The sequence below is a fragment of the Hyperolius riggenbachi genome, chromosome 9 (genome assembly GCF_040937935.1).
Source record: "Hyperolius riggenbachi isolate aHypRig1 chromosome 9, aHypRig1.pri, whole genome shotgun sequence".
Taxonomy (NCBI): domain Eukaryota; kingdom Metazoa; phylum Chordata; class Amphibia; order Anura; family Hyperoliidae; genus Hyperolius; species Hyperolius riggenbachi.
Window position 1 is genome coordinate 98359454 of NC_090654.1, and position 27572 is coordinate 98387025.

General features: G+C 45.1%; 1 protein-coding gene across 2 annotated transcripts in view; it reads left to right on the top strand.

Moving 5' to 3' along the window:
* The first annotated feature begins 4065 nt into the window (after window positions 1-4065).
* Window positions 4066-27572, top strand: part of GOLPH3L (golgi phosphoprotein 3 like) — a 102576-nt gene continuing 79069 nt past the window's right edge. The window contains exons 1-2 of one of the 2 annotated variants that reach the window (XM_068253252.1): window positions 4066-4222; window positions 26662-26839. In XM_068253252.1, the coding sequence (XP_068109353.1) occupies window positions 26663-26839 (177 nt within the window). In that variant the 5' untranslated portion in view covers window positions 4066-4222; window position 26662. Of the gene's footprint in view, window positions 4223-26419; window positions 26447-26661; window positions 26840-27572 lie in introns of those variants that run through there. The other variant, XM_068253253.1, reaches the window with a different exon arrangement.

Below are 27572 nucleotides of genomic sequence, written 5' to 3' on the forward strand. Positions count from 1 at the left end.
CAGTGATTGTCCAGCTGATCGAATTTGGTCTGTCCACAATGAAGCAACGACCTTATTATCTTGGGTGTGCCTTAAAAATTCAGGAATCCGCCTGGTGTCCTGGACTCTGTTAGTTGTAGCGGAGAAGGCAGTCAAGCAGCCTGCAGGCAAAGATGCTGTGTGGGGAGCAACCTAGTCTTGGGGCAGGCAGTCGCATGGCGTACAGGCAGAGATGCTGTGCGTGGGGAGTGACTTAGTCTTCGGGCAGGCCTGACCGTGCTTTGCAGACCACGTGGTCAGATGGACCCTTGACACAACGCTGAGTGCCAGAGATGACACCACTTGCCTTTCAACATCACGGTATAGTTTGGGTATCGCCCTTTTTGAGAAATAATTGCGGCCTGGTATCTTCCACTGCGGTGTGTGGCTTTGCTTTTGTGTGCTGCTTTTCCTCAGGTGGTCATCCCATTGCAGTTTGTGATTTGTCATCTTGTGCCTTCGTAAGGAACTTGTCCCTATGCGGGTCTTGGTCTTCCCATGGCTCAATTTTAGGTGGCAGAGAGTACAGATGGCATTACTCTCATCTGAGGCAGACACACAAAAAAATTTCCACACCGCTGAGCCCTGGGGTGATGGCATTTTGGTGGTGGCGGCCGACAGAGTGTTAAGTTAAGTGGGGTGCCAGAATCAGAGCAGGAGGAGGAAGATTTGTCACGCTTCCGTGTGGAAGCTGAGGAAGATGAGGTGTTCTGTGTTAAATAGTCAACTACGTCCTGACAATCTTGGGGGTTGATGGCACGCACCTTCTGAACACTGTACTTTGGTCCAGGGCCGCACAAAATCACGACACCACGACCTCAAACAGACCTGCCGGATGGCCTGCCAATGGCTCTGCCTGTTTTGCCCATATTGGGGGGGATGAAGTGAAAGGTATGCACTGACTTGACTAATACAATGTGCAGTAACACAGGTGCAGTGAACAGGTATGCAGTGAGTGACTGGTATCAATACAATGTGCAGCTGCCACACACACACACAGGTACCGTGAACAGGTGCAGTGACACTGCGTGCGCTCACGTAGGTAGGTGGGTGCACTGTGAACAACAGGTAGGTATATGCAGTGACGGGTATTACAAATGTGCACCTGTCACACACACGTACAGTGAACAAGTACAGTGACTGGTGGTATTAAATAGCACACTGTGTGCACTCACGTAGGTAGGTGGGTGCACTGAACAACAGATAGGTATAGGTATATGCAGTGATGGGTATTACAAATGTGCACCTGTCACACGCCTGTACCGAAGTTCGCGCGAATAAGTTTGCGTGCAGACCTTTTGGGCCATCTCTACAGGAGGGGGCCGTCATGCTGGAGGTGGTAGCAGTAAGGAAGGAGGGCAGCGTGCACAGCGGCGGGGAGGGGGGGTCACCTCCCCTTCCTCACCTGGGTCCCCTTTTCCCCGCTCCCCCTTCAGCTAGTTTCTTTTTAAATAATTTAAAAATCAATGTAGCGGAGAGGGGGGAACTTACTTCCTTGCGTTCCATTGCTTGCTGCATCACTTCCTGTAATGCCGCCCAATTAAGTACAGAGGGCGTCATTGCAGAAAGTGACACAGCGAGCGGTGGAACGCAAGTAACTAAGTTCCCCACTCGCTGCTACATTGATTTTAAAATAATTTTAAAAGAAACTAGCTGAAGGGGGAGCAGGGACCCAAGTGGGGGGGGAGGGGGTGACCCCCCTCCCTGCCGCTGTACACGCTGCCCTTCTTCCTGGTTGCTACCCCCTCCAGCATGGCGGCCCCCTCCCCACCCACAGACAGTGCTGGGGATCCATTTTTTTTAAATGCAAACTGATCCAAAACTTAGTAAAAGGAAAAGCACGTAGGGTGGCACTAGATGCCCTGGTAGGCAGCCCCAAGGGGGTAGCAGGGGTTAAAGGCTGTGCCTCCGGATCAACCAGATTCAATTGTAGCAAAGGAAGAGCAAACAGAAATCCAGGCAATAACGGTTATTGTTGCCTCTGAAGAAGCAGATTCGTCTGTGAAACGGCTGTTAGGCCTTACAATTTTCTGTCAGGGATCTTGGGGATGAAATAAAGGAGTTGTATGCAGCATTTTCTGCTGGCTGGTGCCCGGATTTCTGTTTGCTCTTCCTTTGCTACAATTGATCCAAAACTTATGCTGCAGAAGGGCAGCACGTGTCCATTTGCGTTCCGGTTTTAGAAAACCGGAGCCCGGACCCTGGATTGCATTCTGCAACCACATCTAGTGTGACCCTACCCTAATGTGCAGGCAAGGACGGGTAGTGTTAGGCATAGGGTAGAAGGATGGTTAGTTTTACACCTTTCTCAAACTTTTTACCCTGGATGAACCCTTCAGATAGTTTTCGGATCTTAGGGAATTGCTGCATTAACGGAGAGAGAGAGGAGATTCATTTTGTAGTAGCATTGGTCATTAAACGGAGTCTGGAGTTAAAATAAAAAAAACAGATACTCCCCTAAGGATAGGGAAAAAACGCACCCATTCACTTACATTGATGTGCGCTTTACAGCTCGATGCACAGAAATGCATGCTACCCTACGTTTTTGTAACGCTGCTCAACGCAGCGCATAGATGTGAACCAGCTAGATTTAATTACATGGGAAAATAAATACCTTGCTGAACGCACAGGGCAGTGTGCTGTGAAAAGCGCACAGAAACGTCCCTGATGTGAACAAGGCCTTAGGCCTAAGTAGTATGCTTCACTGTCACTGTTAACACTTGTTTTGGGTAATGCACTGCATGCCAGTTACCATGCTGCATGTTGTTATATTGTGCACCTGTGAACTAGGTTGTGTTTAGGTTGGTTTCAACCTGTTGAAATAGGTTGTGCATAGCAGTGTGGCAAGCTGCGTTACAAAGTGGTCATTATGCCACACCACAACGCTCTATTGTGAACATGGCCACATGCTCGACCACTGATGCCCATAACTAACAGGAAATAATGGGACACCGAAAGTAAAAGACATCGATTATCAACCATGTAGACCATGTAAACTAATCAGTCCTGGCGCATTGGTTTGGATAATAATCAGTGTTAGTTCATATTGAACGATAACGAACAATAACTCCATTTAAACGATTCACATATGGTGAATTATGCGCTTCCGGGTCCCCATTTTCGCTGACCAGCTCTGAATTCAACCATGCTCTGACATCACTTGTCACAAAGCATCGGGGATTGCTTGTTTTCTAACAGAATTGCTTGTTTTCTAACGATGGTAATTGTGCATGCGTACAGAGTTTTACACAACCCTTCTCTACCTGGAGAGAGGAAGGAGCTGGCTGGCAAAGTAGCATGCCAACCAGCATATGCGTAGCTCCCGACTGTCCCTCTTTTTGACTACAGTCCCTCACGGGAGCCCTGTCCCTCTTTCCTCCTCATTTGTCCCTCTTTCAGGACTTTGTCCCTCTTTCTATGTTAATATATATATTTCTCTACTAAAAAAAATATGTTTTATTGACTCTAAACTTTATTCCCATGCTTTAAATTGATATATTACTAACTTTAAAATGTTAATATGAAGGAAAATGAACCAGGATAGAAAGGACCAGTATGGTTTGAATTATATAACAACATATTTTTTCTTATGAAATCTTTATAGTGTGGGTGACTAGGGGTGTGACGGATTCTTGATCGGGGGTGTGGCCGGGGCGTGGTTTAAGTGTCCCTCTTTCTCTTCTCAAAAAGTTGGGAGGTATGCATATGGAAGAACTCACCCCCTAGAAGCAATGAAATTAAGACACTAGTTAGGTAAAATAATACATTAAAAAATAAATAAGTACAGTCCTATTAGGTACAACACCCAATAACTTAACAGAATTAAATGTTTCACTTAGGTCTGCTTTATCATGAAAAATTATCCTTTCCCGAAATTAACATGGCCGCTGCTCCATCAATACGTCACGCAGCTCATAGGATTCCGTTCAGCTTCCGCCTCCAGCGCACTGTCACGTAATCCCATTGGACAAGATGGTCTGTTGCAGAGATGGATCACCTTCATGCAAGCTTGTGAGACCCGCAGGAGAGGCGGGCCTAATGCCTGAGACTGGTCTGTGTGATGCTGACACCAGCTTGTGATTGGTGCGTGTGCCTGTCCATCAATGTGGGCAGTGATCGGGCTTAGGTGCGCTGTCTGTTGAGAGCTGATGTGTCCGAGACCAGGAAGTGAAGTTTCCAAGCAGTTCAGCTGAGAGTGGAGCAGGTGAGACTCGCTGGAGGGGCTTTGGGGCTCATTACCATTAGGCTTGCTTGCATTCCATTGTCAGTAAAGTCACATATATGTATGTGTTTCTATGTGTGTATGTGTATATATACAACACTCCCACACGGTGTTCACATATGTACATGTAAACATTCCGTAAGGATTCGCTTCCTGTATTTTCAGATTAAATGCAGTGACAGTCCTTGGACTCTAGCTTTATCCCTAATTCTTCATAAATGTTTTTTGCACCACTGATCTGTGATTTGGACAGTCTGCAAGCTCCCGTTTGTGGATTGGGTTTTCAAGATGGTAAAGGGTCCGCAGGAAGCTGTATAAACCGGTATTATCGCCACAGGTTGTAGATAGTATTGTTCAGTGTTCTGACGTGGTGTAGTTGGGTTTAGTCCCCGTGGGGGAAAGCATTTGAGGAAATCGGAACTCCTGGTGTTACCACTCTTTTTCTCTTGCCTTCCACATGACCCTCAAAAGAGGAAGAAAAAAATAATAGGTGTGTTTGGGTATTGTACCTAGGAGATTGAACTGACAAATTATAACATTTAGTTATGTAGTTGTTTGGCTTTCAGCACACCTTTATTACACACTAGAGATTTTCTTCCATGGTCTTGGATATAATGTTGCTGTGGATATTGACACTTGAATGTTGTTAAGAATTTGTGTAGCCTTGTGAGTGGAGTACATTGTGGTTTGTGTAAAGTTGACCCTGTATAGGTCTGTGTTGTGGCCAGTCTGATTGTAAGCAGGCCATACACATGTCAATTCTTCCCATTTGAATTGCCACAGGTCAGATACGACCACTGTGACTGAATCTTTTGGGAATTGATGCAACTAAAGCTTCTGATGGATTTGGGCCATTTTTTCAAATTGATCGGACCGGTTGAAAAATGTTGGTCAATCAGGAGGAGCAGGGCAGGCAAGTCAGTTGCACTGCATTGGATGTTGCAGCGCTGCCGCTCAATCGATTTTTCAGTAGATTCTCTGCTGGAATCTATTGAAAAATCATTCTGCAGTTCATGGATGAAATCGATTCTAATCCGAGATGAATCGATCTTTGGCAAACATTTGTGTGTATGGCCCGGTTCACACATGCGTTGAAGTGGCAAGCGGATCCGTGAAAATGGATCTGATCATCGGTCGATCAGATCTGTTGCCACTCTTTCTGTTCTGCTGCTTCTGTTCTGTTTCCACACATCCACCCCCCCCCCCCCCCCCCCACCTACCTCTCATTCCCATAGTGGATTTTGCCCCTTAGAACGGTCCGTTCCTTTACTAGTGTTTTCTTACTGCCCCCAATGCAGCACTTCCGTCTTTGTTCTCCTGGGCTCAGTGGTCCAGGAAAATTGCTGCAGAACCAAAGTTGCGGTCCGTTTAGTGGATTGTGCGGAACGGACCCGTTTGAATGGACGAATGTGAACGGATCCATATGTTAACATTGGATCCATTCCCATCCGTTCCAATTCGTTTCCTTCTGATCCATGAACGGACAGTTTTTTTTACTGCGAGTGTGAACTGGGCCTATGGCTTAAAGTGGTGTACACATTTCGAATTTTGTCTGGCTAATTTTACCACTTGCAAGTATTATGAGGGAAAACGGATATCAAATTTTATCAACATGTTGTGTATGGAAGTAGTAAAATTTGTCCAGTGTTCTCCCCAGGCTCTTTTAGCTGGGTGCTCCACCCAGCTAGTTTTGATGAGCACCCGGCTGTCATTGGCTCACCTCCTCCTATTCTGTAAGCATAATTGCTCACAGAAGCACTGCCCCTGCATTCTCTCATCTCGCCCCACCCAGCTACTTTTTCATGCCACCCGGCTGAAAAAAATTTCTGGGGAGAACACTGTGGTCAGTCATTGACCAATCAAAATTAGATGTGTGTGTGTGTGCGCATCCTGTCAGGGCTGGGGAGTTGGAGCAATTTTTGAGTACCTGGAGTCGGTGGTTTTTATAAACTGAGGAATCGGATGATTTTTGTACTTACTCCATAGCCCTGCAAGGACTGTTGAGTCGGAACAATTTTGGGTACCTGGAGCCGGTGGTTTCATAAAACTGAGGCATCGGAGTTGGATGATTTTTGTACCAACTCCACAACCCTGGTAAGTATTAGACTAAGGAGTCGGAGTAATTTGGGGTACCTGGAGTTGAAGTCGGTGGTATCATAAACTGAAGAGTCAGAGTAGGAGTTGGATGTTTTTTTGTACCGACTCCACAGCCCTGCTGCTAACTGTACACACTCTGATATATTGTAGGCATCTTCAGGGGGATTGTTTCATAGTATGTTGTCAGTCTCGCTTCACGAGGACTACAGTGACCCTTTTTTAATACAGAGGTTTTACATTTTATTGCTATATGTATTTCATTTAGCACGTGGAAGTCTTTACAGTCAGTTAATAGCATGTGGCCAGCTAAAGTCACACTGCTTAGTTGTTTGTCTGCATTTCAGGACAGGTTTGCATACAATACATGCCTGGGGATTTCTTGCCTGCCGTTGATCATAGTGTTGGTAGGGATCTTGTCTGTGTTGTGTTGTTAATAATATATGTGGTGTACACTTGCACTACAAAGGAGTGTTTTAAAACGCCAGCCATGTGTACGCACCTATGTTATAAGCATCAATTCTAGAGAGAGATGAGGGCATTTTTCTTTGCACTGGGAAGCTGTTTGCGTTACAGTAGTTATCTATGCTGGAAAGGGATTGTATTGTCTTCACAGTTGGTCACTTGTGTTCAGGGGAATTTTAATACAATTTAGTAACATACTGGAGAATATTTCATCTTAATTGTACATACCGTATTTTTATCAGCAAGTACCGTATATGAAGGCTGCCATATTCATTTCCTTTTAAACAATACCAGTTGCCTGGCAGCCCTGCTGATATATTTGGCTGCAAAAGTGTCTGAATAACACCAGTAACAAGCATGCAGCTAATTTTTGTCAGATCTGACAATAATGTTAGAAACACCTGATAAGCTGCATGCATGTTCAGGGTCTATGGCTAAAAGTATTAGAGGTAGAGCATCAGTAGGATAGCAATGCAACTGGTATTGCTCAAAAGGAAATAAATATGGCAGCCTCCATAGCCCTCTCACTTCAGTTGTCCTTTAAGCTAGCTTGGACAAACCGGTGTGATCGTTATGGAAGACGTAATAGTAATGCTCCTGCCTAATTGTTCACAAACTGTCATTGACTATCAAAAAAATGGCAAACACAGTTTCACCTTTACAATGGGGCTTAATATGAGGTGTATCTTATCTGCACAAACTATATTGAGCGAGGCATATGCATATTACTTATTACCTAGTATATCAAGCCGATATATCCCTAGCAGTTTGCATTTCTATTGGATAGCGATCGGTTCCCCACCACATTGTAAACTCAGTACATTTTTAGCAGGAATCTATTGAGCATTGATTTGAGCCATGGGCTTGTACTGCTCCATGCAGTGCACTTCTATGGGCCATCTATCCCAAACTGCTCCTGCTCCTCTTGCACAGAGATTTGTGAACATATCTGGTTAGTAGGTAGAAGAAGCGAAACTGTACCTTCCAGTGTCTGAGGAGGGGGGCATGACTGAGAGTACTGATTGACCTTTATGACCACCTCTTGCTATGGTGCTTCACACTCTGCTTCATCCTCCCAACGTTTGTAAGAGGCTAGAACGTAGTGTGGAACACTGCGGCAAGAGAAGATCAGTACAGGTAAAGTACAAATTAGGTCATGTGGGTGAAGGGATCGGCAGGTTTCTAACAGACGCCAGTGCAAATCATTGGTAATCGGGCGCACAAGCGCTGAGTTAGGTGTCTGATGCAGATAGTGCTATGTAGTGAATAGTGATTGCAGCCAATCATCTATTTGTAGATGGTCAGCTACAAGTAGCAATTGTTTGGGTGCTGGGATTAGTGTTTAGTATAATGAGGGACGGTTAGTGTTAGGCACCAGGAGGGGAAGGATAGTGTTAGGCACCAGGAGGGGAAGGGTAGTGTTAGGCACCAGGAGGGGAAGGATAGCGTTAGGCACCAGGAGGGGAAGGATAGCGTTAGGCACCAGGAGGGGAAGGATAGCGTTAGGCACCAGGAGGGGAAGGATAGCGTTAGGCACCAGGAGGGGAAGGATAGCGTTAGGCACCAGGAGGGGAAGGTTAGCGTTAGGCACCAGGAGGGGAAGGTTAGCGTTAGGCACCAGGAGGGGAAGGTTAGCGTTAGGCACCAGGAGGGGAAGGTTAGCGTTAGGCACCAGGAGGGGAAGGTTAGCGTTAGGCACCAGGAGGGGAAGGTTAGCGTTAGGCACCAGGAGGGGAAGGTTAGCGTTAGGCACCAGGAGGGGAAGGTTAGCGTTAGGCACCAGGAGGGGAAGGTTAGCGTTAGGCACCAGGAGGGGGGGGGGGGGGGTTAGTGTTAGGCACTAGGAGGAAGGGTTACTAAGAGGGGGGGGTAGTGTTAGGCACTAGGAGGGGGGGGTAGTGTTAGGCACCAGGAGGGGAAGGTTAGCGTTAGGCACCAGGAGGGGAAGGTTAGCGTTAGGCACCAGGAGGGGAAGGTTAGCGTTAGGCACCAGGAGGGGAAGGTTAGCGTTAGGCACCAGGAGGGGAAGGTTAGCGTTAGGCACCAGGAGGGGAAGGTTAGCGTTAGGCACCAGGAGGGGAAGGTTAGCGTTAGGCACCAGGAGGGGAAGGTTAGCGTTAGGCACCAGGAGGGGAAGGTTAGCGTTAGGCACCAGGAGGGGAAGGTTAGCGTTAGGCACCAGGAGGTGGGGGGGGGTTAGTGTTAGGCACTAGGAGGAAGGGTTACTAAGAGGGGGGGGGGTTAGTGTTAGGCACTAGGAGGAAGCGTTACTAGGAGGGGGGGGTAGTGTTAGGCACTAGGAGGAAGCGTTACTAGGAGGGGGGGGTAGTGTTAGGCACTAGGAGAGGGGTTAGTGTTAGGCACTAGGAGGGGGGTTAGTGTTAGGCACTAGGAGGGAAAGGTTAGTGTTAGGCACTAGGTGGGGAAGGTTAGTATTAGGCACCAGGAGGGGAAGGTTAGCGTTAGGAACCAGGAGGGGAAGATTAGCGTTAGGCACCAAGAGGGGAAGGTTAGCGTTAGGCACCAAGAGGGGAAGGTTAGCGTTAGGCACCAAGAGGGGAAGGTTAGCGTTAGGCACCAAGAGGGGAAGGTTAGCGTTAGGCACCAGGAGGGGAAGGTTAGCGTTAGGCACCAGGAGGGGAAGGTTAGCGTTAGGCACCAGGAGGGGAAGGTTAGCGTTAGGCACCAGGAGGGGAAGGTTAGCGTTAGGCACCAGGAGGGGAAGGTTAGCGTTAGGCACCAGGAGGGGAAGGTTAGCGTTAGGCACCAGGAGGGGAAGGTTAGCGTTAGGCACCAGGAGGGGAAGGTTAGCGTTAGGCACCAGGAGGGGAAGGTTAGCGTTAGGCACCAGGAGGGGAAGGTTAGCGTTAGGCACTAGGAGGAAGGGTTACTAGGGGGGGGGGGTAAGTGTTAGGCACTAGGATGTGAGGTTAGTGTTAGGCACTAGGATGTGAGGTTAGTGTTAGGCAGTAGGAGGGGGGGTTAGTGTTAGGCAGTAGGAGGGGGGGTTAGTGTTAGGCAGTAGGAGGGGGGGTTAGTGTTAGGCAGTAGGAGGGGGGGTTAGTGTTAGGCAGTAGGAGGGGGGGTTAGTGTTAGGCACAAGGAGGGGGGGGGTTAGTGTTAGGCACTAGGAGGGGGATTTGTGTTGGGCACGGGGGGGGGGGGTGTTGGGCATGGGGGGGTTAGTGTTAGGCACTGGGGGGGGGGGGCTTAGTGCTATGCGCTGAGGGGATGGTTAGTGTTGGGCACTAAGAGGCGATGGCACCACATTACAAAAAAGATATTGCAGTTTTAGAGCAGGTGCAGAGACGAGCTACAAAATTGATACGTGGGATGGAAGGTTTTGCTTACCAAGAAAGGTTAGATAAACTGGGTTTATTTGGTCTAGAGAAATGACGCCTTAGAGGAGATCTAATTAACATGTATAAATACATCAGAGGGCAATATAATAGCTTGGCGGATGAGCTTTTTGTCCCTAGGCCTTCTCAAAGGACTAGAGGACATGATCTGCGCATGGAGGAAAACGTTTTAGCCATTTATTTAGGAAAGGGTTCTTTACAGTAAGAGTGATTAAGATGTGGAATGCATTGCCACAGGAAGTCGTTATGGCAAACTCTATACCTGCATTTAAAGGGGGCTTAGATGCTTTCCTTGCGTTGAAAGACATCCATGGCTACAATTACTAGGTTATGCCTAATGATGTTGATCCAGGGATTTTATCTGATTGCCATCTGGAGTCGGGAAGGAATTTTTCCCTTTTGGGGCTAATTGGACCATGCCTTGTGGGGGTTTTTTCGCCTTCCTCTGGATGAGCAGGGGTATGTGTGGGACGGGCTGGAGTTGTACTTTGTACTGGTTGAACTCGATGGACGTATGTCTTTTTTTCAACCAAAATAACTATGTAACTATGTTAGTGCACTAAGAGGGGGTTTAGGTTTGGTGTTAGGAACTAGGAGGGGGGGTTAATTTTAGGCACTAGGAAGGGTGGTTGGTGTTAGGCACTAGGAGGGGGGTTCATGTAAGAATGGGGGCCAGGTTAGTCTGTAATAAAATATCGGCAATATAAATTACAATATTTTTACTAGCGACTGCACCCGGCGCTACACGTATATTAACCCTCTCTGCTGTGGCCCTGGATGCGAGCGGGTACCATTCTGCTTCTTGTGAAACTGTGCTCCTTCATCCTTACTGATCAGACGTTCGATCGACAAACTGCCCAGAATTGATTAGGGGGCATTTCCTTGCCATGTACTAATTTTAATTCATTTTTGGTCAGCTGCTCCCACTTAACAGCTTTGCTTTTGGTGTATATGCAGAGCTTCCGTTTGGGTTCAAGGTGCGTTTCTGGGGGGGGGGCCTCAGCGCACCTCTGATTCGAGGCCATTCGGAGGCGGCCTGGTGATGCGCTGATCCACCTTTTGCGCAGTTTGTGACTGATCAAATCTCATGCATTCATTAGATAAATTGATACCTGTATCTTTAAATGGTATTATAGACAAAAGTCAGATAATACAAACTGTAAAACTAAACTTGATTTTTATTTATGTATTCATAATACAGACTATACAGTGCTAAAATACCATTTAGCATGGAAAGTGTGCCAGCGCTGTATAAAGCCTTGCTTGTTTAAAGCTTTGCTTGTAGGGATGATCAATGAGATGTTTGTTTTCCAAGTTGTTTCAGCTATTAAGCGGCTTGCCAATAAAAATCAGCATCTTCTGAATTCTATTGGCTCAGTTCCATGCTTTTTGTCGACAATTCTTGATTTTATTAAAATCAATAAAAACATATGGTTAGCCGGTTCATAGGTCAGTATTTGTGGTTCAGCCTCTTGCGGAAGTTCCTAACACACATTCCATAGCCCGCAACCATTTCCTCCGAGGCCCCACAAGAGGATTTATATATTTACTAATAGTACACAGTCATTGCAAAGGTGGACATACCAATATTTGTTTACAGTAAATGGAGGTTCCCCATTTGGCAGTAGTTGTCATTACCAATTCAGAAAACGGTTGTCTATATATCAATAGTCTTAACAAGTGGCAAAGAAGGATGATCATACCGGTCAAGGATGGTTTGTGTTTACTTCTGCCACCAGTAAAGATGCTGTAGGGGTGGCATCCTGTGTACAGTCATTCCCTTATCCAGTTGTAAAAAAGAAAAGATTCTTGTGCCAGACTCTCTTCATTCCATGCTACAGGCCCACACCTTTGAGTTCATACACTGAAAAATGAAAAAGGCCCTCTAAGGCCTGAGACCCTAGTGCTGCTAGTGGGGCCCATGGCTTACACTGTCTTGTAGTTGCACAGCAGGCATTTTGAACCCAGTGTTAGTTCTAGTAGTGATGGGCTCACGAGTACATAACTAGCCAAATTTTGTGATTCTAATAAGGCTTAATAGCCTCAAGTGTGCGGCTGGGAGAGAGGGGGTTAATTACCCAGATGTCCGGCGCTTCTATCCACGACTCACTACTGCGCACTTCCTCCTGGAAGGAAGGCTGGAAGGAGGAAGTGCGCGGTATTGAGTCGTGGAACACGTTCCATTGGACGCGTACGAGCGTGTGATACGCATAGGAGCGCCGGACATCTGGGTAATTAACACTCTCTCTCCCAGCTGTACACCTGAGGCTATTAAGCCTCATTAGAATCACAAATTTGGCTAGTTATGTACTCGTGAGCCCATCACTAATAGTATTCATAAAAAAAAAAAATATTCCAGCTCTCTGCCAAGCATCCTGCCCTTTTGTTTGGCGTAGGAGGGCAAGCTGAATGTATTGTGCTGTTAGCTGCCACAGAAACTACAGTAGTAGTTCACCAACAGATTGCAGAAGAGGAAGCCTTTATAGATATACAATGCAGTGTTCTCCCCAGAATTTTTTTTCCAGCCGGGTGGCATGAAAAAGTAGCTGGGTGAGGCGCAACTGGGGGAATGCATGGCCAGCGCACCTCTACTTACAGCATAGAAGGAGGATGAGCAGACGAGCCCCGGGGAGCACCATCTATGCGTTTTGAAAAGTGTTGGGGAAGACTCGTCCAGGGGAGAGTAACTGAAAATGGACTAGTCAGGCTCGTCCAGCAGTTCTAAGGCGGGGTTCCATTTCTTCGTATGCATTCTTCACATTAAAATTTGGGTTCGTGTGTGAATTTTTGCATACTCTGGAAACCTGCATTTGAAAATTTGCACACAAACACAAATTTTACTTAAAAAAAAAAAAACTGCTGTGGGCTGGCTTAAAGCGAAAATAAAATTTAAAAAAAAAGCAACGATGTATGTAATCTAGACCCTTGCTTGTAAGTTACAGGCAAACATTTCATTAAAATTAATTGAACCACTTTTTCACAGAAATCCAGCAGAAATTGAATGCCAGAAACGATGCTGGCACAGTTGTCAGCTCCTTGTCTAACCCAACTATGGTCAAGTTGATGCATGCATGCAGTTTTACCGCTGTGGTTGGCTCACTTATAGAATCCATGCTTCTTTTAAGAAGATAGTCGTGTGTTTACAGTTTGGCGTTATTTGCCTGTCATTGATGCCCACAAACTGAGCATTGCCTCTTGGTTTAAACTGTCATGATTGATCCTCATAAGAAGTGTTGAGGTAGCCATACACTGGTCGATTTGCCATCAGACCAACAGATAGATCCCTCTCTGATCGAATCTGATCAGAGAGGGATCGTATGGCTGCCTTTACTGCAAACAGATTGTGAATCGATTTCAGCATGAAATCGATCACAATCGGTGGAGGTGCTCCCCCCGCCCGCATACATTACCTGCTCCGGCCGGCGCGACTCCCCCTCTGTCCCCCAGCTTCTTCTCCGCGCTGGTCTCCAGCCCGGCTGGCTTGTCTTCACTGAACTTCCTGTCCGGGGGAAGTTTAAACAGTAGAGGGTGCTCTACTGTTTAAACTTTCTGCCGGGACAGGAAGTTCAATGGAGAAGAAGCTGCGGGGACAGAGTCGCACTGGCCGGAGCAGTTAATGTATTGCCTCTAGCGTCGGTCGTCGGGCATTCGAATGCCGCTATCGACGCACTCCCGACCCGCCGGCGATCGAGGGAAATCTTCCGCACGGACGAATCGGCGGGAATGATTGATTTCGGACGGAAAACGATCGTTCTGTCAGCGTTTGCGCAACGATTTCACAGCAGATTCGATCACAGTGATCGAATCTGCTGTATATTTGCTGCAAAATCGTTAGGTGTATGGACAGCTTTAGTTACTGGCCTTTATACAGGAAGCTATTAGGGCTGGTACACATATCGCTATAGTCACTCCTGATCAACAAATGAACAAATGGGCAGATCACCCATTAATCAGGAGTAAATTCTTCAACAGGCTGATTGGAAATAACCAATTTCTCATGTGATTGCCAGTGGAATGTGTTAGTAAATGTTGATTGGATCTGTGCAGATGCCGATGTGTGGTGTACAGGAGACTGAATGTGGTGAATTCACTGTGAGCTGGTCTTGTGCATCAGTTAAAGCACACCTGAGGTGAGGAGGGGGGGGAGGGGTATGGTGGAGGATGACTTATTTTCCCTTTACACTAGATCAGTTGCCTGGCTGTCCTGCTGAGCATCTGCCTCTGGCGGAAGTCTGACTGGATTAGCTACATGCTTGTTTCAGGTGTGTGATTCAAACACTACTGCACTATGAGATCAACAGGACAGCCAGGCAAACTGGTATTGTTTTAAAAAAAAAAAAAAATTAAGTCCAAATCGCTCCCCCTTCAATGCAATATAAAATACTATACCATTTGTAAAGTGTTTTTCTCTCATAGAACGCCAAGCACAAAGATATGTCTCAGAGCATTACATAGTTGCAAGGTGGACTGTGTTACGGAGGAAATAGTCAGGCGTGGCAATGTGTTTTAAAGGGTAGGGGCAGCATGACAGAAGGCTCTGGCTCCAAAGGTTTTGAAGTGGACTCTGGGGATGGTCAAGTTGATCCTAGGTTGGGGTATGTATGATGCAATTGCAACAAATCCTTCAGGTATCAGGGCCTAAATTGTGCAGGGATCTAAACGTTAGTAGGGCAGCCTTGAAGAGGATTTTCTATTTTATGGGTAGACAGTGAAGTGAGCAAAGTATCGAGTGTGGCAATGGCGGGGCCTTGGAGTGGCATTCTGTACTAATTGCAAACAGCCTGTTTAGTGAGCAAAACTTCAGGTGTGCTTTAAGTCCTATCTCAGTGCGACTGCATTCATAAGCATAATGATGTATTTTGTTTGATTTTTATTTATTTATTTTTTGCTGCCTGGTAACTGCCCCGTGTGCCTGGAGTTACAAATGTTTCTGTTTGGCTGTAATAAAGGAAACCCATGGTGAAAATAAACTAGACGAGATGAACAATTGGCATATACCTGTCAAATCGCCGTCGGGAGACTTGGGGGCAGGACACAGCCGGTATATGGCTTTTCTCCCATTCATCAGCCGGGACACCCTCTGGAAGGTATGGCTCCGCCCCCAATCTAGGAAACACAACCCAAAAAGTATAAAAAGCTCCCGCCCCCCCTCATTTTCAGTTCTTTTGTGTTTCCGCTCGGGAACACAGCTCAAAACCCAGCTCCCATTTTTTTGTGTTTTTCCTCACCAGAGGGTGAGTTGAGTGGGCACAGTACCTGGGAAGAGCCGCTGCCGCTGCTGCAGTAGGTAGGATGGTACTGCTGTCATGGCGGGGAAACGCTGAGTGGAGATTGCTGTTCCCCCCGCCGCCTTCCTCCTGCGCGGCCGCTCTATGCCCTTACTTAATTTACAAAAAATTCAGGATGAACAACATCCAATCAGTCAGGGCCCTCTTGCAAGGGGAGGAATATTTTGTGTCAATAGACCTCCAAGACGCATATCTTCACATCCCTATTGCAAGATCCCATCAAAAGTATCTGAGATTCGCGGTGCGTTTGCCAGATCAAATATGCCACTTTCAGTTCCAGGCTCTCCCTTTCGGGATCTCAACGGCCCCTCGCATCTTCACAAAGGTGCTTGCAGAACCAATGAGACTGTTGAGGAACCAGGGGATAAGTGTTGTCCCCTATCTCGACGACCTACTCATTTTTGCCAGGACAGAAGCGGTCCTAATACAACACAGGGATCTGGTGATTCAGACTCTATCCCAGTTAGGTTGGATCCTAAATTACAAGAAATCGAACTTGAACCCCACCCAAACCATCGTTTTCCTAGGTTATGCGATCGATTCTGTTCGACAAAGAATTTTTCTGACTCCTCAAAAGGTGGACAAACTGCAGTCAGAAGTCAGAAGTCTTCTCTTGTCCCATCAAGTTGCAATTCGAGAGGTTATGCGAATTTTGGGTTTAATGACAGCAACCAGCATAATTACTATACCTCCTCCAGGTCCTCGGATGGTGGGGAATGATGTATTTCGACTTCCAGCTATTGCTGGCGGGCGAATTACAGTGTTTTAAACGTAAATTCAGCTCCGTCTTCTGACGGCGCCGAAGTTGCTCATTGTGCGCAGCTATAGCCGCAATTCCTATTACGGTCTATGGTTGCGCCGGCTGTGCCCAAACCTCCTGCGCTGTTATTACAGCGCTAGAAACAATTATTTCTATCCGCCTTTTATTAAAAACTAGCTGGACGCCCGACGTTGCCTGGATATGTATTTGGCTGGTGTTGGCCCCGCCCACTTTTCCTAATCCTAACACACAATTACTTAATTACTTAATGACCAAGTTTGTGAGCTTTGCGGTCTTTGGCATCAATAATTTGCATTGAAATAAAATAAATCTGATTGGCTGTGGCTCCACCACTTTTCTGAATTTGAACCAATCACCCAACGGCCAAGTGTACCAGGTACAGGTGATTAACAGTGCAAGAGGCTTGTGCCAGTAACAGTGCAAGAATGGCAGCAATTAAATATTCCCCTTAAAAATCAATAGGTGGATTTTAATTGGCTTTTGTAGGCTCCACCCACCTTTCTGAATATTAATCCCAGTGACCAACTGTGCAAAGTTTGAAAACCCTACCACTAACAGTGTAAGAATGGCTGCAGTTTACATTTTCCCAATGAAATTTGTATTTTTCTCCACCCACTGATTTCCTGACATTGTTCGGGTATCAATTTGGCTGGTGTTGGCTCCACCTACTTTTTCTAACCCTAACACACAATTACTCAATGACCAAGTTTGTGCGCTTTGCGGTCTATAGCATTAATAATTTGCATTGGCTGTTTGTGGCTCCACCCCTTTGTCTAAATTTGAAACCCAATCACCCAATGACCAACTGTACCAGGTTTAACCACTTAAGCCCGAAGGGTTGAATTTTTTTTACATCCGAGCAACTTTCACCCCCCATTCATTTGCCAATAACTTTATCACTACTCATCACAATTAATTGATCTATATCTTGTTTTTTCCGCCACCAATTAGGCTTTCTGTGGGTGGTATAGTTTGCTAAGAGCCACTTTACTGTAAATGCATTTTAACAGGAAGAATAAGAAAAAAATGGAAAAAATTCATTTTCTCAGTTTTCAGCCATTATAGTTTTAAAATAATACATGCCTCCATAATTAAAACTCACGTATTGTATTTGCCCATATGCCCCGGGTATTTCACCGTTAAAATTATGTCCCTATCACAATGTATGGCGACAATATTTTATTTGGAAATAAAGGTGCATTTTTTCCGTTTTGCGTCCATCACTGTTTAGAAGCCCATAATTTGATATACTCCTTTGACATGAATATTTAAAAAGTTCAGACCCTTAGGTAACTATTTATGTTTTTTTTTTTTTTCTTTTAATTGTAATTTTTTTTTTTTTTTTTAATTTAAACTTGTATGTGGGTATTTTTTGGTGTGGGAGGTAAACAGGGTTTTTTTTTATATATATTTATAGGTTTATTCTTAAAACTTTTTATTTTTAGGTGTAATTTGCTATTTGGCCACAAGATGGCCAGAATCAAAAAGTCCTGGGAGCGATCGATCTCGCTCCCAGGCAGAAGAAAGGAGACCAGAGCTCAGAAAAGCCGCAGCGTCTGAAGAGACGCTGTCGGCTTTTCTCCGGGGGGGGGGGGGGGGGTCCGATCAGCGAAAGGGATTTATAATCCCTTTCACTGATCGGTGGGCTAGCGGCCAGCAGCGGGGGCGCGCACGGGGGGGGCCCGCGGGACCCGCGGGAGTGTGCGCAGCCCAACTGGACGAGAAATCTCGTCCAGTTGGGCTTAAGTGGTTAAGGCTTGTGCCATTAACAGTGCAAGAATGGCAGCAATTACATATTCCCCTTGAAAATCAATAGGTGGATTTTGATTAGCTTATGTAGGCTCCACCCACTTTTCTTAATATTAAAGAGACTCCGTAACAAAAATTGCATCCTGTTTTTTATCATCCTACAAGTTCCAAAAGCTATTCTAATGTGTTCTAGCTTACTGCAGCACTTTATACTATCACAGTCTCTGTAATAAATCAATGTATCTTTCCCCTGTCAGACTTGTCAGCCTGTGTCTGGAAGGCTGCCAAGTTCTTCAGTGTTGTGGTTCTGCTATGAACTCCCCCTTTCATGCCCCTCTATGCACACTGCCTGTGTATTATTTACATTAGGGCAGCTTCTCTCTTCTCTCTTATCTTTTACAAGCTGGATAAATCGTCCTCTTAGCTGGCTGGGCTTTCACATACTGAGGAAATTCAGACAAGGGCAAAGCTGTTTGCAGGAAGAAAAGAGCAGCCTGAAACTTCAGTGCATGAGAACTGCAGGGGAAAGAAACACACAAATGATCTCTTGAGATTCAAGAGGAAGGCTGTATACAGCCTGCTTGTGTATGGATGTATTTTCTATGTGTGGACATACTGTACATCAACCTACTTCCTGTTTTGGTGGCCATTTTTTTGTTTATAAACAAACTTTTAAAAACAGTTTTTAACCACTTTTAATGCGGCGGGGAGCGGCGAAATTGTAACAGAGGGTAATAGGAGATTTCCCCTAACACACTGGTATGTTTACTTTTGTGCGATTTTAACAATACAGATTCTCTTTAATCTCAGTCACCCAGTGACCAATTGTGCAAAGTTTGAGAACCCTGCCATTAGCAGTGTAAGAATGGCTGCAGTTTACATTTTCTCAGTGAAATGTGTATTTGTCTCCGCCCACTGATGACCACTGATGACCCGGTATTGCCCGATTATGTATTTGGCTGGCGTTGGCTGCGCCCACTTGGCATCAATAACCTGTGTTAAAATGAAACAAATAAGATTCGCTGTTTGTGGCTCCACCCCCTTTCATAAATTTAAACCCCAGTCACCCAATGATCAGCTGTACCAGGTTTGAGGCTTGTGCCATTAACAGTGCAGGAATGGCAGCAATGAAATATTCCCCTGAAAAATCAATAGGTGATTTTTGATTGGCTTTTGTAGGTTCCACCCACTTTTCTGAACATTAATCCCAGTCACCCAGTAACCAACTCTGCAAAGTTTGAGAACCCTACCATTAACCGTGTAAGAATGGCTGCTGTTTACATTTTCCCAGTAAAATTTTGTATTTGGCTCCGCCCACTTATGAACCCACGTTGCCCGCTTATGTATTTGGCTAGTGTTGGCTGTGCCCACTTTTCTTACCCTAACACCCAATTAATAAATTACTCAATTACCAAGTTTGTGAGTTTTGCAGTGTTTGGCATCAATAATTTGCATTGGAATGAAACAAATCTGATTGGCTGTTTGTGGCTCCACCCATTTCTGAAATTGAATCCCAGTCACCCAATGATCAACTGTACCAGGTTTGAGGCTTGTGCCATTAACAGTCCAAGAATGGCAGCAATGTAAATATTCCCTTTGAAAATCAATAGGTGAATTTTGATTGGCTTTTGTAGGCTCCACCCACTTTCTTGAATATTAATCTCAGTCACCCAATGACCAACTGTGCAAAGTTTGCCATTAACAGTGTAAGAATGGCTGCAGGTAACATTTTCCAGTGAAATGTGTATTTGTCTCCGCCCCCTTTTTGGTTATGGGAATAAAAAGTATCCTATACATTATTCCAGGTAATGTACTATGTGTGTGCCAAATTTCATTCAAATCCGTTCAGCCATTGTTGCGTGATCGAGTAACAAACATCCAAATATCCAAACATCCGAACTTTCCCATTTATTATATTAGTAGGATTACTTTTTTTTTTTTTTACATATCTTACAGTTTAATTTAAATTGAAATTTGCTTTTTAAGTTTTTACTGTTTCATTGTCTCTGCTCAACAAGACATACATTGAAGTATTCCAGAGCTAAAATCTATGAACTATTGACCATTGTTATCTCTTTCCTGCTCTCAGAAGCCATTTTCTGCTAGAAAGTGTTTTATGGTTCTAATTCATTATCAGTGAGGATTACGTTATAGTCTGATCCAGGCAGAAACTGTCACTTGCATGCCTGATGTTTAATTCTTTCAGGCAGAAAAAGAAAAAAAGGAACATAGTTATTTGTGTGCTTGTTGCTGTACATACGCATGTCTATCTCATCATGTCACATGTCACCTCGGTACACAAAGGTAAGAGGTAGGGAGAGGCACACCTTTCCGTATCAATCAGGTGCATAACCATGGATGCTAAGCAACATCCCATCACAGTCCAATAGTAGAAAAGATTGGTTAGCACTCCAGCTTCTCAATAAGCAGTTTTTATTCCCAAGTCATGATTCAACACCAAAGTTAACAATTGTCACCTCGGTATTCCTTTAAAGAGAATCTGTACTCTAAAATATTTACAGCAAAAAGCATACCATTCTGTTCATGATGTTCTCCTGGGCCCCTCTGTGCTGTTTCTGCCACTCTCTGCTGCAATCCTGGCTTGTAATTAACAGTTTTAGGCAGTGTTTACAAACAAACTAACCAGCTTGTGATAGGCTCACATAAGCAGAGTGTGTGAGTCATACAGAGCCTGCAGGGGGCCTGCAGAGGGTGTGTATCGCTTCTATCCAATCACAAGCAGCCCTGCACATTCCACACATTCCAGTCTAGCCTGACAGAGCCGACAGAAGAAAACAGATTCGATCATATAACAGAAATAACACAGCTACTGTGCAATTAGGAAAAGCTGCAGTAAGCCAGAGCACATTAGAACAGGCAAAGGAACTTATAGGATGGAAGAACTAAGGCTGAACATTTTGTTACAGAGTCTCTTTAAATTGCAATGGGAAGGTGCTCTGTTGCCAGCAGACAGAAAATCTGAGGCTTTGTTCACATTGCGTTTCGCTTGTGTGACCGTTCGCATGACTCATGCTGATATGAACCTTCTCATTGACATTCATTGCACAAGCGTTCAGGGGGTGTTTTGTAAAGCGTGCACGCGGGAGAAAAAAATTGAGAAAAAGCCTGCAGTGTGAACGAGCCCTCAAAGTGGATGTGAGCTGGTGATGTGGGCTGGAGATGACTGGCTGATAAGTAGCTTTAGCTTCCCTCCCTGCTTTTGGTCGTATTCCATGATCCCCTTCTCCTGTGTTTACCCAAAGTAACCTACAAGGGACAAAAAGATCAGATGCCAAAGCCACCCTACATATATGTATGTCAGTCTAAAAAAAACAAGAGTTTGCTTTCGTAAAACAGAAAGAATTTGCGATAATGCAGGTTGGAGTGAGCTTGAGATGTCTCCCAGTGCATCACTGCTGAATATATGCAAATTAACCATTGTTGCCCCGAGAAGCTAAACACACCTCCAGAACCGCTGGAATGCAATGATGTGTCAGCTTGTTAATTTGTACAGAGCCATAATCCAACATGCATACAGACTCTGATTGTTTGATACTCATCAGTGCATGTTAGTCTGGCATTCTTGTTCGATTGATTACCCTCTGGGAAACTCATCTGATCAGTCAGTTGCCTAGACGTTTGCCAACAGAAGAGATTGGATGTTTTAAACGTAATGCTTTTTTGTTTTTGTTTGTTTTTTGTTTTGTTCAGATCAAGGCAGAATGGAGAACAGGCGGAAGTGTGCATATCAAATGTGCATAGCAGTATCCATATAATCTGAATATTAGTCAAATATATCAATCCTTTGAGCTGAGGCCACTTTATGTAAAGGGGGCCTTCATGCTGACCCCGGAGCATCATTCCCCTGTACCTAGCTTGTCGATCAGCAAAGGCAGAACAACTGATCTGTATACTTGTAGGCGAGTGATTTAGAAATGATTAGCCAGACATTTTAGAAGGAAGTGAAGGTGGCATCTTTTATAGCTCTCCTGTTCTTTACCACGTTACCCCCGCCCGTACGAATTTCTTCGTCCCTTTTTCCATCTTTTAACTCCCAGGGACGGAGAAATCCGTACTTTACGTGCTCCTGCTGCTGACCGCGCTCCCGCTCACTCTAGCACGCATTCGCGAGGGTAAAGACGCAGCCGGCCGCTCGTCCGGAGATCAATGAACGGGAAAAACCATTCCCGTTCGTTGATCTAAGCCCCGCAATGATCCGCTGCTTTTCCGCTAAGCAGCGCCATCATTGTGAAAAAAAAAAACTTACCCAGCCTCCTACTACTTCCTCCAAGCGTCCGGAAGGAGGTCGCATTAAACAAAAAGTTACTGGTGCCATCTTGTGGCCAAATAGTAAAACTACACCCTAAACATTTTTCACATACAAATGAATTAGTTATACACAAAAAATTAACTAATTACCTCCCACACTCCCCCTTTTTTTTTTTTTTGTAATATAAAAAAAATTAAATTTACAATTAAAAAAATACATAAATAGTTACCTTAGTGACTGAACTTTTTAAATATTTATGTCAGGAGGGTACAACACTGTTACTTTATAAACTATGGGCTTGTAATTAGGGATGGACGCAAAACATGGACCTTTATTTCCAAATAAAGTATTGGCGCCAAACATTGTGATAGGGACATAATTTAAACGGTTTTATAACCGGGACAAAAGGGCAAATACATTTCATGGGTTTTAATTACAGTAGCATGCATTATTTAAAAACTATAATGGCCAAAAACTGAAAAATAATTAATTTTTTCCCACATTTTTCCTATTTTCCCATTAAAACACATTTATAATAAAATAATTCTTGGCATAATGTCCCACTTAAAGAAAGCCTAATTGGTGGCGGAAAAAACAAGATATAGTTCATTTCATTGTGATAAGTAATGATAGTTATGGACAAATGAATGGAAGGAGCGCTGAAAGGTGAAAATTGCTCTGGTGGTCAGGGGGTAAAACCCCTCAATGGTGAAGTGGTTAAAATAAGTTCTTATGTATCCAGCATCTATTGGTTTTGTTTGTTTGTAAAACCTGTCAGTAAAGAAGAGATTGGTGTTGCTAAGCCTGGATTTACATCTCAGTAGCCCATGGGTTTGAATAAGGATAGAACATTGATTATTCTCACTACTTCCTATTCCCAATTCTGCCTCTCTGACATACAGCTATTAAACTGGATGAGTAGAAAGTGGTGCAGAGAGAAATAGGTGGGGATACAATCAGAAAAGGGAACAGAGTTGGATATGTGGCATGGATAGGTGGAGACAAACAGTTTAGGTGGCACATGTATGGAAATATCCAATCTCCAATCTTCACCTCCCACCCCCTCCCAACCAGCTCCTCCTCCACCCTATCCTCCCCTCACATCCTTCACTCCTACTACCACCGAGGAAGTCAACCACCTACTGCAGACTTCCCATACCACTACTTCCCCCCCCCTTGACCCCATCCCTTCGAATTTACTCCAGCCTCACTTCACGGAATTGGCCCCAGTCCTCACTACCCTGTTTAACCTCTCCCTATCCACAGGCACCTTCCCCACAGACTTCAAGCAGGCCATTGTACTACCCCTGCTCAAGAAACCCTCACTCGACCCCTCGCTACCCTCCAACTACCGTCCCATCTCCCTCCTCCCCTTTGCCTTAAAACTCCTTGAGCGTCTGGTTCACAAACGCCTGACCCAGTACCTCAATGCTAACTCACTGCTAGACCCACTCCAATCTGGATTTCGGCCTGCCCACTCAACCGAAACTGCTCTCACCAAAGTGGTCAACGACCTTGCCTTAGCTAAAGCTGAAGGTAAATACTCCATTCTCCTCCTCCTTGACCTGTCAGCAGCTTTTGACACAGTAGATCATCCCCTACTCCTCCAGTCCCTCCAGTCCTTGGGCATTCACGATCTCGCCCTGTCCTGGCTTTCATCCTACCTCTCCAACCGCTCCTTCACGACCACCTTCAATGAGTCCTCGTCCACCCCCAACCACCTCTCGGTGGGAGTCCCCCAAGGTTCGGTCCTTGGCCCCCTACTGTTCACCCTATACACATCCTCCATTGGCAAGGTTATCTCCTCCATGGGTTTTAACGATCATCTGTATGCAGATGACACCCAGATCTACCTCCACACCCCTGACATATCCACCACTACCATGGACAAGGTCTCCTCCTGCCTATCCGCCATCTCCTCCTGGATGTCTGCTAGGTACCTGAAACTAAATCTAGACAAAACGGAATTTATGATCTTCCCACCCCGGCCATCCACGAACCTCCCAGACGTGCATGTCACTGTTAACCACACTACCATTCGCCCTACCTCTCAAGCCCGCTGTCTGGGTGTCACCCTGGACTCCGCACTCTCCTTCACTTCCCACATCCAAAACCTCACTAAGTCCTGCAACTTCCACCTTCGTAACATCTGTAAGATTCGCCCTTTCCTGACCTCTGCCACCACCAAACTCCTCATCCATGCCCTCATAATTTCCCGCCTTGACTACTGCAATGCCCTGCTGTCTGGTCTCCCTATGACCCGAACAGCCCCACTGCAGTCCATCATGAATGCGGCAGCCAGAATTATCCACTGCTCCCATCGCTCCACCACGGCAGATCCCCTCCTAGAATCCCTCCACTGGCTTCCTATCCAGTCCAGAATCAGATTCAAGATACTGTGTCTGACCTACAAATCTGTCCACAAAACCTGTCCAACCTACATTTCCGATCTTACTCAGAGGTACACACCTAGCCGCTCACTCCGCTCTTCCAATGAACTTCGCCTAACCGCCCCCCGCATCACCCAGTCCCATGCACGCCTCCAGGACTTCTCAAGAGCTGCTCCAACACTATGGAACTCCCTACCTCCACCCATTAGGGCAGCCCCCTCCTTCAACATCTTCAAGAAAGCCCTCAAAACTCACCTTTTCACTCTGGCCTACTACCCCTCACAAGTGCTCTAAACCTACAGCTGAACTCTGGTCCACTACCATTCGTGTCCTTACCTCTCCCTCTAGATTGTAAGCCTTTGGGCAGGGTCCTCCTCCTTTTGTGTCCTACCTGATCTGGCACCTCCATTACTGTGAACCCATGCCATGCATTTGAGTGAACCTAACTTGCCTAATCTCCATGCTTCATCCAGTGACTGACTAAGCATTACCTTGTACTAATACTGTGCTGTGTGATCTGGTTTTCTTGTATTCCTGTATTGTCATATGGCTGTATGTCACCCCTAAATATTGTCTGTAACCTAAATTAATGTTCAGCGCTGCGTAATATGTTGGCGCTTTATAAATACAATAAATAAATAAATAAGGAGATACAAAAATTAAAAATCTTGTATCGATATTTGATTGTGGTTGACATTAGCACTGATATGCTGCTGTCCCTACAGTAGTGGTGCCACTAGGCATATGCCTCAAATATGGTCTAGGCTGCATCTTGTCTATTGCAACTGGTCATCTAGCATAGTTCTTCTTTTTTTTTTCTTTTTTTTTTTTTTCGGCCTGTGCCCTTCTTACACAGATCCAAACCTTCTGCCCAACTATCTTCTAAACTTAGTCTGTTGGAAGACAGTTGGGTGTGTGTAATGCTCGGCATACACGAGTCGACCCAGCGGCTCGATTAGCCGCCGGACCGACTCCCGCCGCGTCCCCGCGGGCGCTCCTTATCTTCCGCTCGAATCCCTGCTATTGTCCGCCCGCGGGGATCGAGCGGGGTATCGATCCAGCGCGTCATCGAACCTGTCGGAAATGATCAATCGAGCCATCAGCGGCTCGATTGACAAGTGCGCATCAGCCCGTGTATGCCCAGTATAATGCTGGGAATACACCATACAATTTTCTGTTAGATTTACCTGCCAGATAGATACATTTCCAACATGTTGAACTTTATCTATCTTACCATCTATTTGCCAAGCAATTAGGCATTGTTCTACTCAGCAGGAGATAAACAGAAGACAATGCACCAGAGATAATGACCATTCTCTACAGAAAATAATCTAATCTAATTATGCATTCTAACAGAAAATCTAACAGAAGGATCTAACAGAAAATTGTATGGCGTATTCCCAGCATAATGCTAAGCATACACGGCTCGACCGCAGGCTTATCAATCGAGCCGCTGATGACTCGATTGATAATATCTGACAGGTCCGATGACCTGCCGGATAGATTCCCCGCTCGATGTCTCCAGGGACATCAGAAGTGCATAGACTGCATGACTCCATCTATCCAGGTTTTGCGATTTATCATGGAATTGCAACACATGGTTGCATGCATTTTTGTGCATTTGCGATGTGATTTATTTCATTAGAATTGAATGGAATTGCAACTGCATCTGGGAGAATTGCTTAGCAGCGCAGTGCCATGCATTGTGATGGCCACCTATGTTGCATGCAGCTCAATCCTGGAAGCAAGGCCTGATTCAGTTGCTGTCAGTTATGTGTAGGAGCTGCAACGATGTGCAGCACAGGTAAAGGTACTGTCCATGTTTCCCTAATGGGTCAGTTCACATCTACACATTTTAACTATTGAAAAATTCCAACTTATGAGGGTCAAATATTGGGGTCGACTTATACACAGGGTCAACTTGTATCCAAGTAGATACGGTAGTTAAAATGCATTCAGTGAGAACCAGCCTTTAATTTGTGGTTTACCTATCATGCTAATTGTTACTATATTCTTTTTGTGTAGGATGTCGACCGAAAACATTTTAATTCGTCGTCCCCGCGGCGGGGAAAAGGAAAAAGACCGAAGAAGGGATTCAGATGACTCCAGCAAAGAGATAGATGAAGAGGGTGCTGGGGATTGCAAAGACATGAGACTGACTCTGATGGAGGAAGTGCTGCTTTTAGGATTAAAGGATAAAGAGGTACATTCATTCACATCATATTCTGTTGCATTTCTTAAATGGGTCTGCTTACATTTCTTTTTTATCAGAATGTTTGTTTCCTGGCTGCTAGTCCTATGGCTTCTCTACCTAGTAATTCAGAACCGGTTATGGGGCTTCTAGCTTTACCTACAGTATTATAATTGGGTTTTAACGGAGGAAATGTCAACTGACGTACAGTGGTGTGAAAAACTATTTGCCCCCTCCTGATTTCTTATTCTTTTGCATGTTTGTCACACTTAAATGTTTCTGCTCATCAAAAACCATTAACTATTAGTCAAAGATAACATAATTGAACACAAAATGCAGTTGTAAATGATGGTTTTTATTATTTAGTGAGAAAAATAACTCAAAACCTACATGGCCCTGTGTGAAAAAGAAATTGCCCCCTGAACCTAATAACTGGTTGGGCCGTGCTTAGCAGCAATAACTGCAATCAAACGTTTGCGATAACTTGCAACGAGTCTTTTACAGCGCTCTGGAGGAATTTTGGCCCACTCATCTTTGCAGAATTGTTGTAATTCAGCTTTATTTGAGGGTTTTCTAGCATGAACCGCCTTTTTAAGGTCATGCCACAACATCTCAATAGGATTCAGGTCAGGACTTTGACTAGGCCACTCCAAAGTCTTCATTTTGTTTTTCTTCAGCCATTCAGATGTGGATTTGCTGGTGTGTTTTGGGTAATTGTCCTGCTGCAGCACCCAAGATCGCTTCA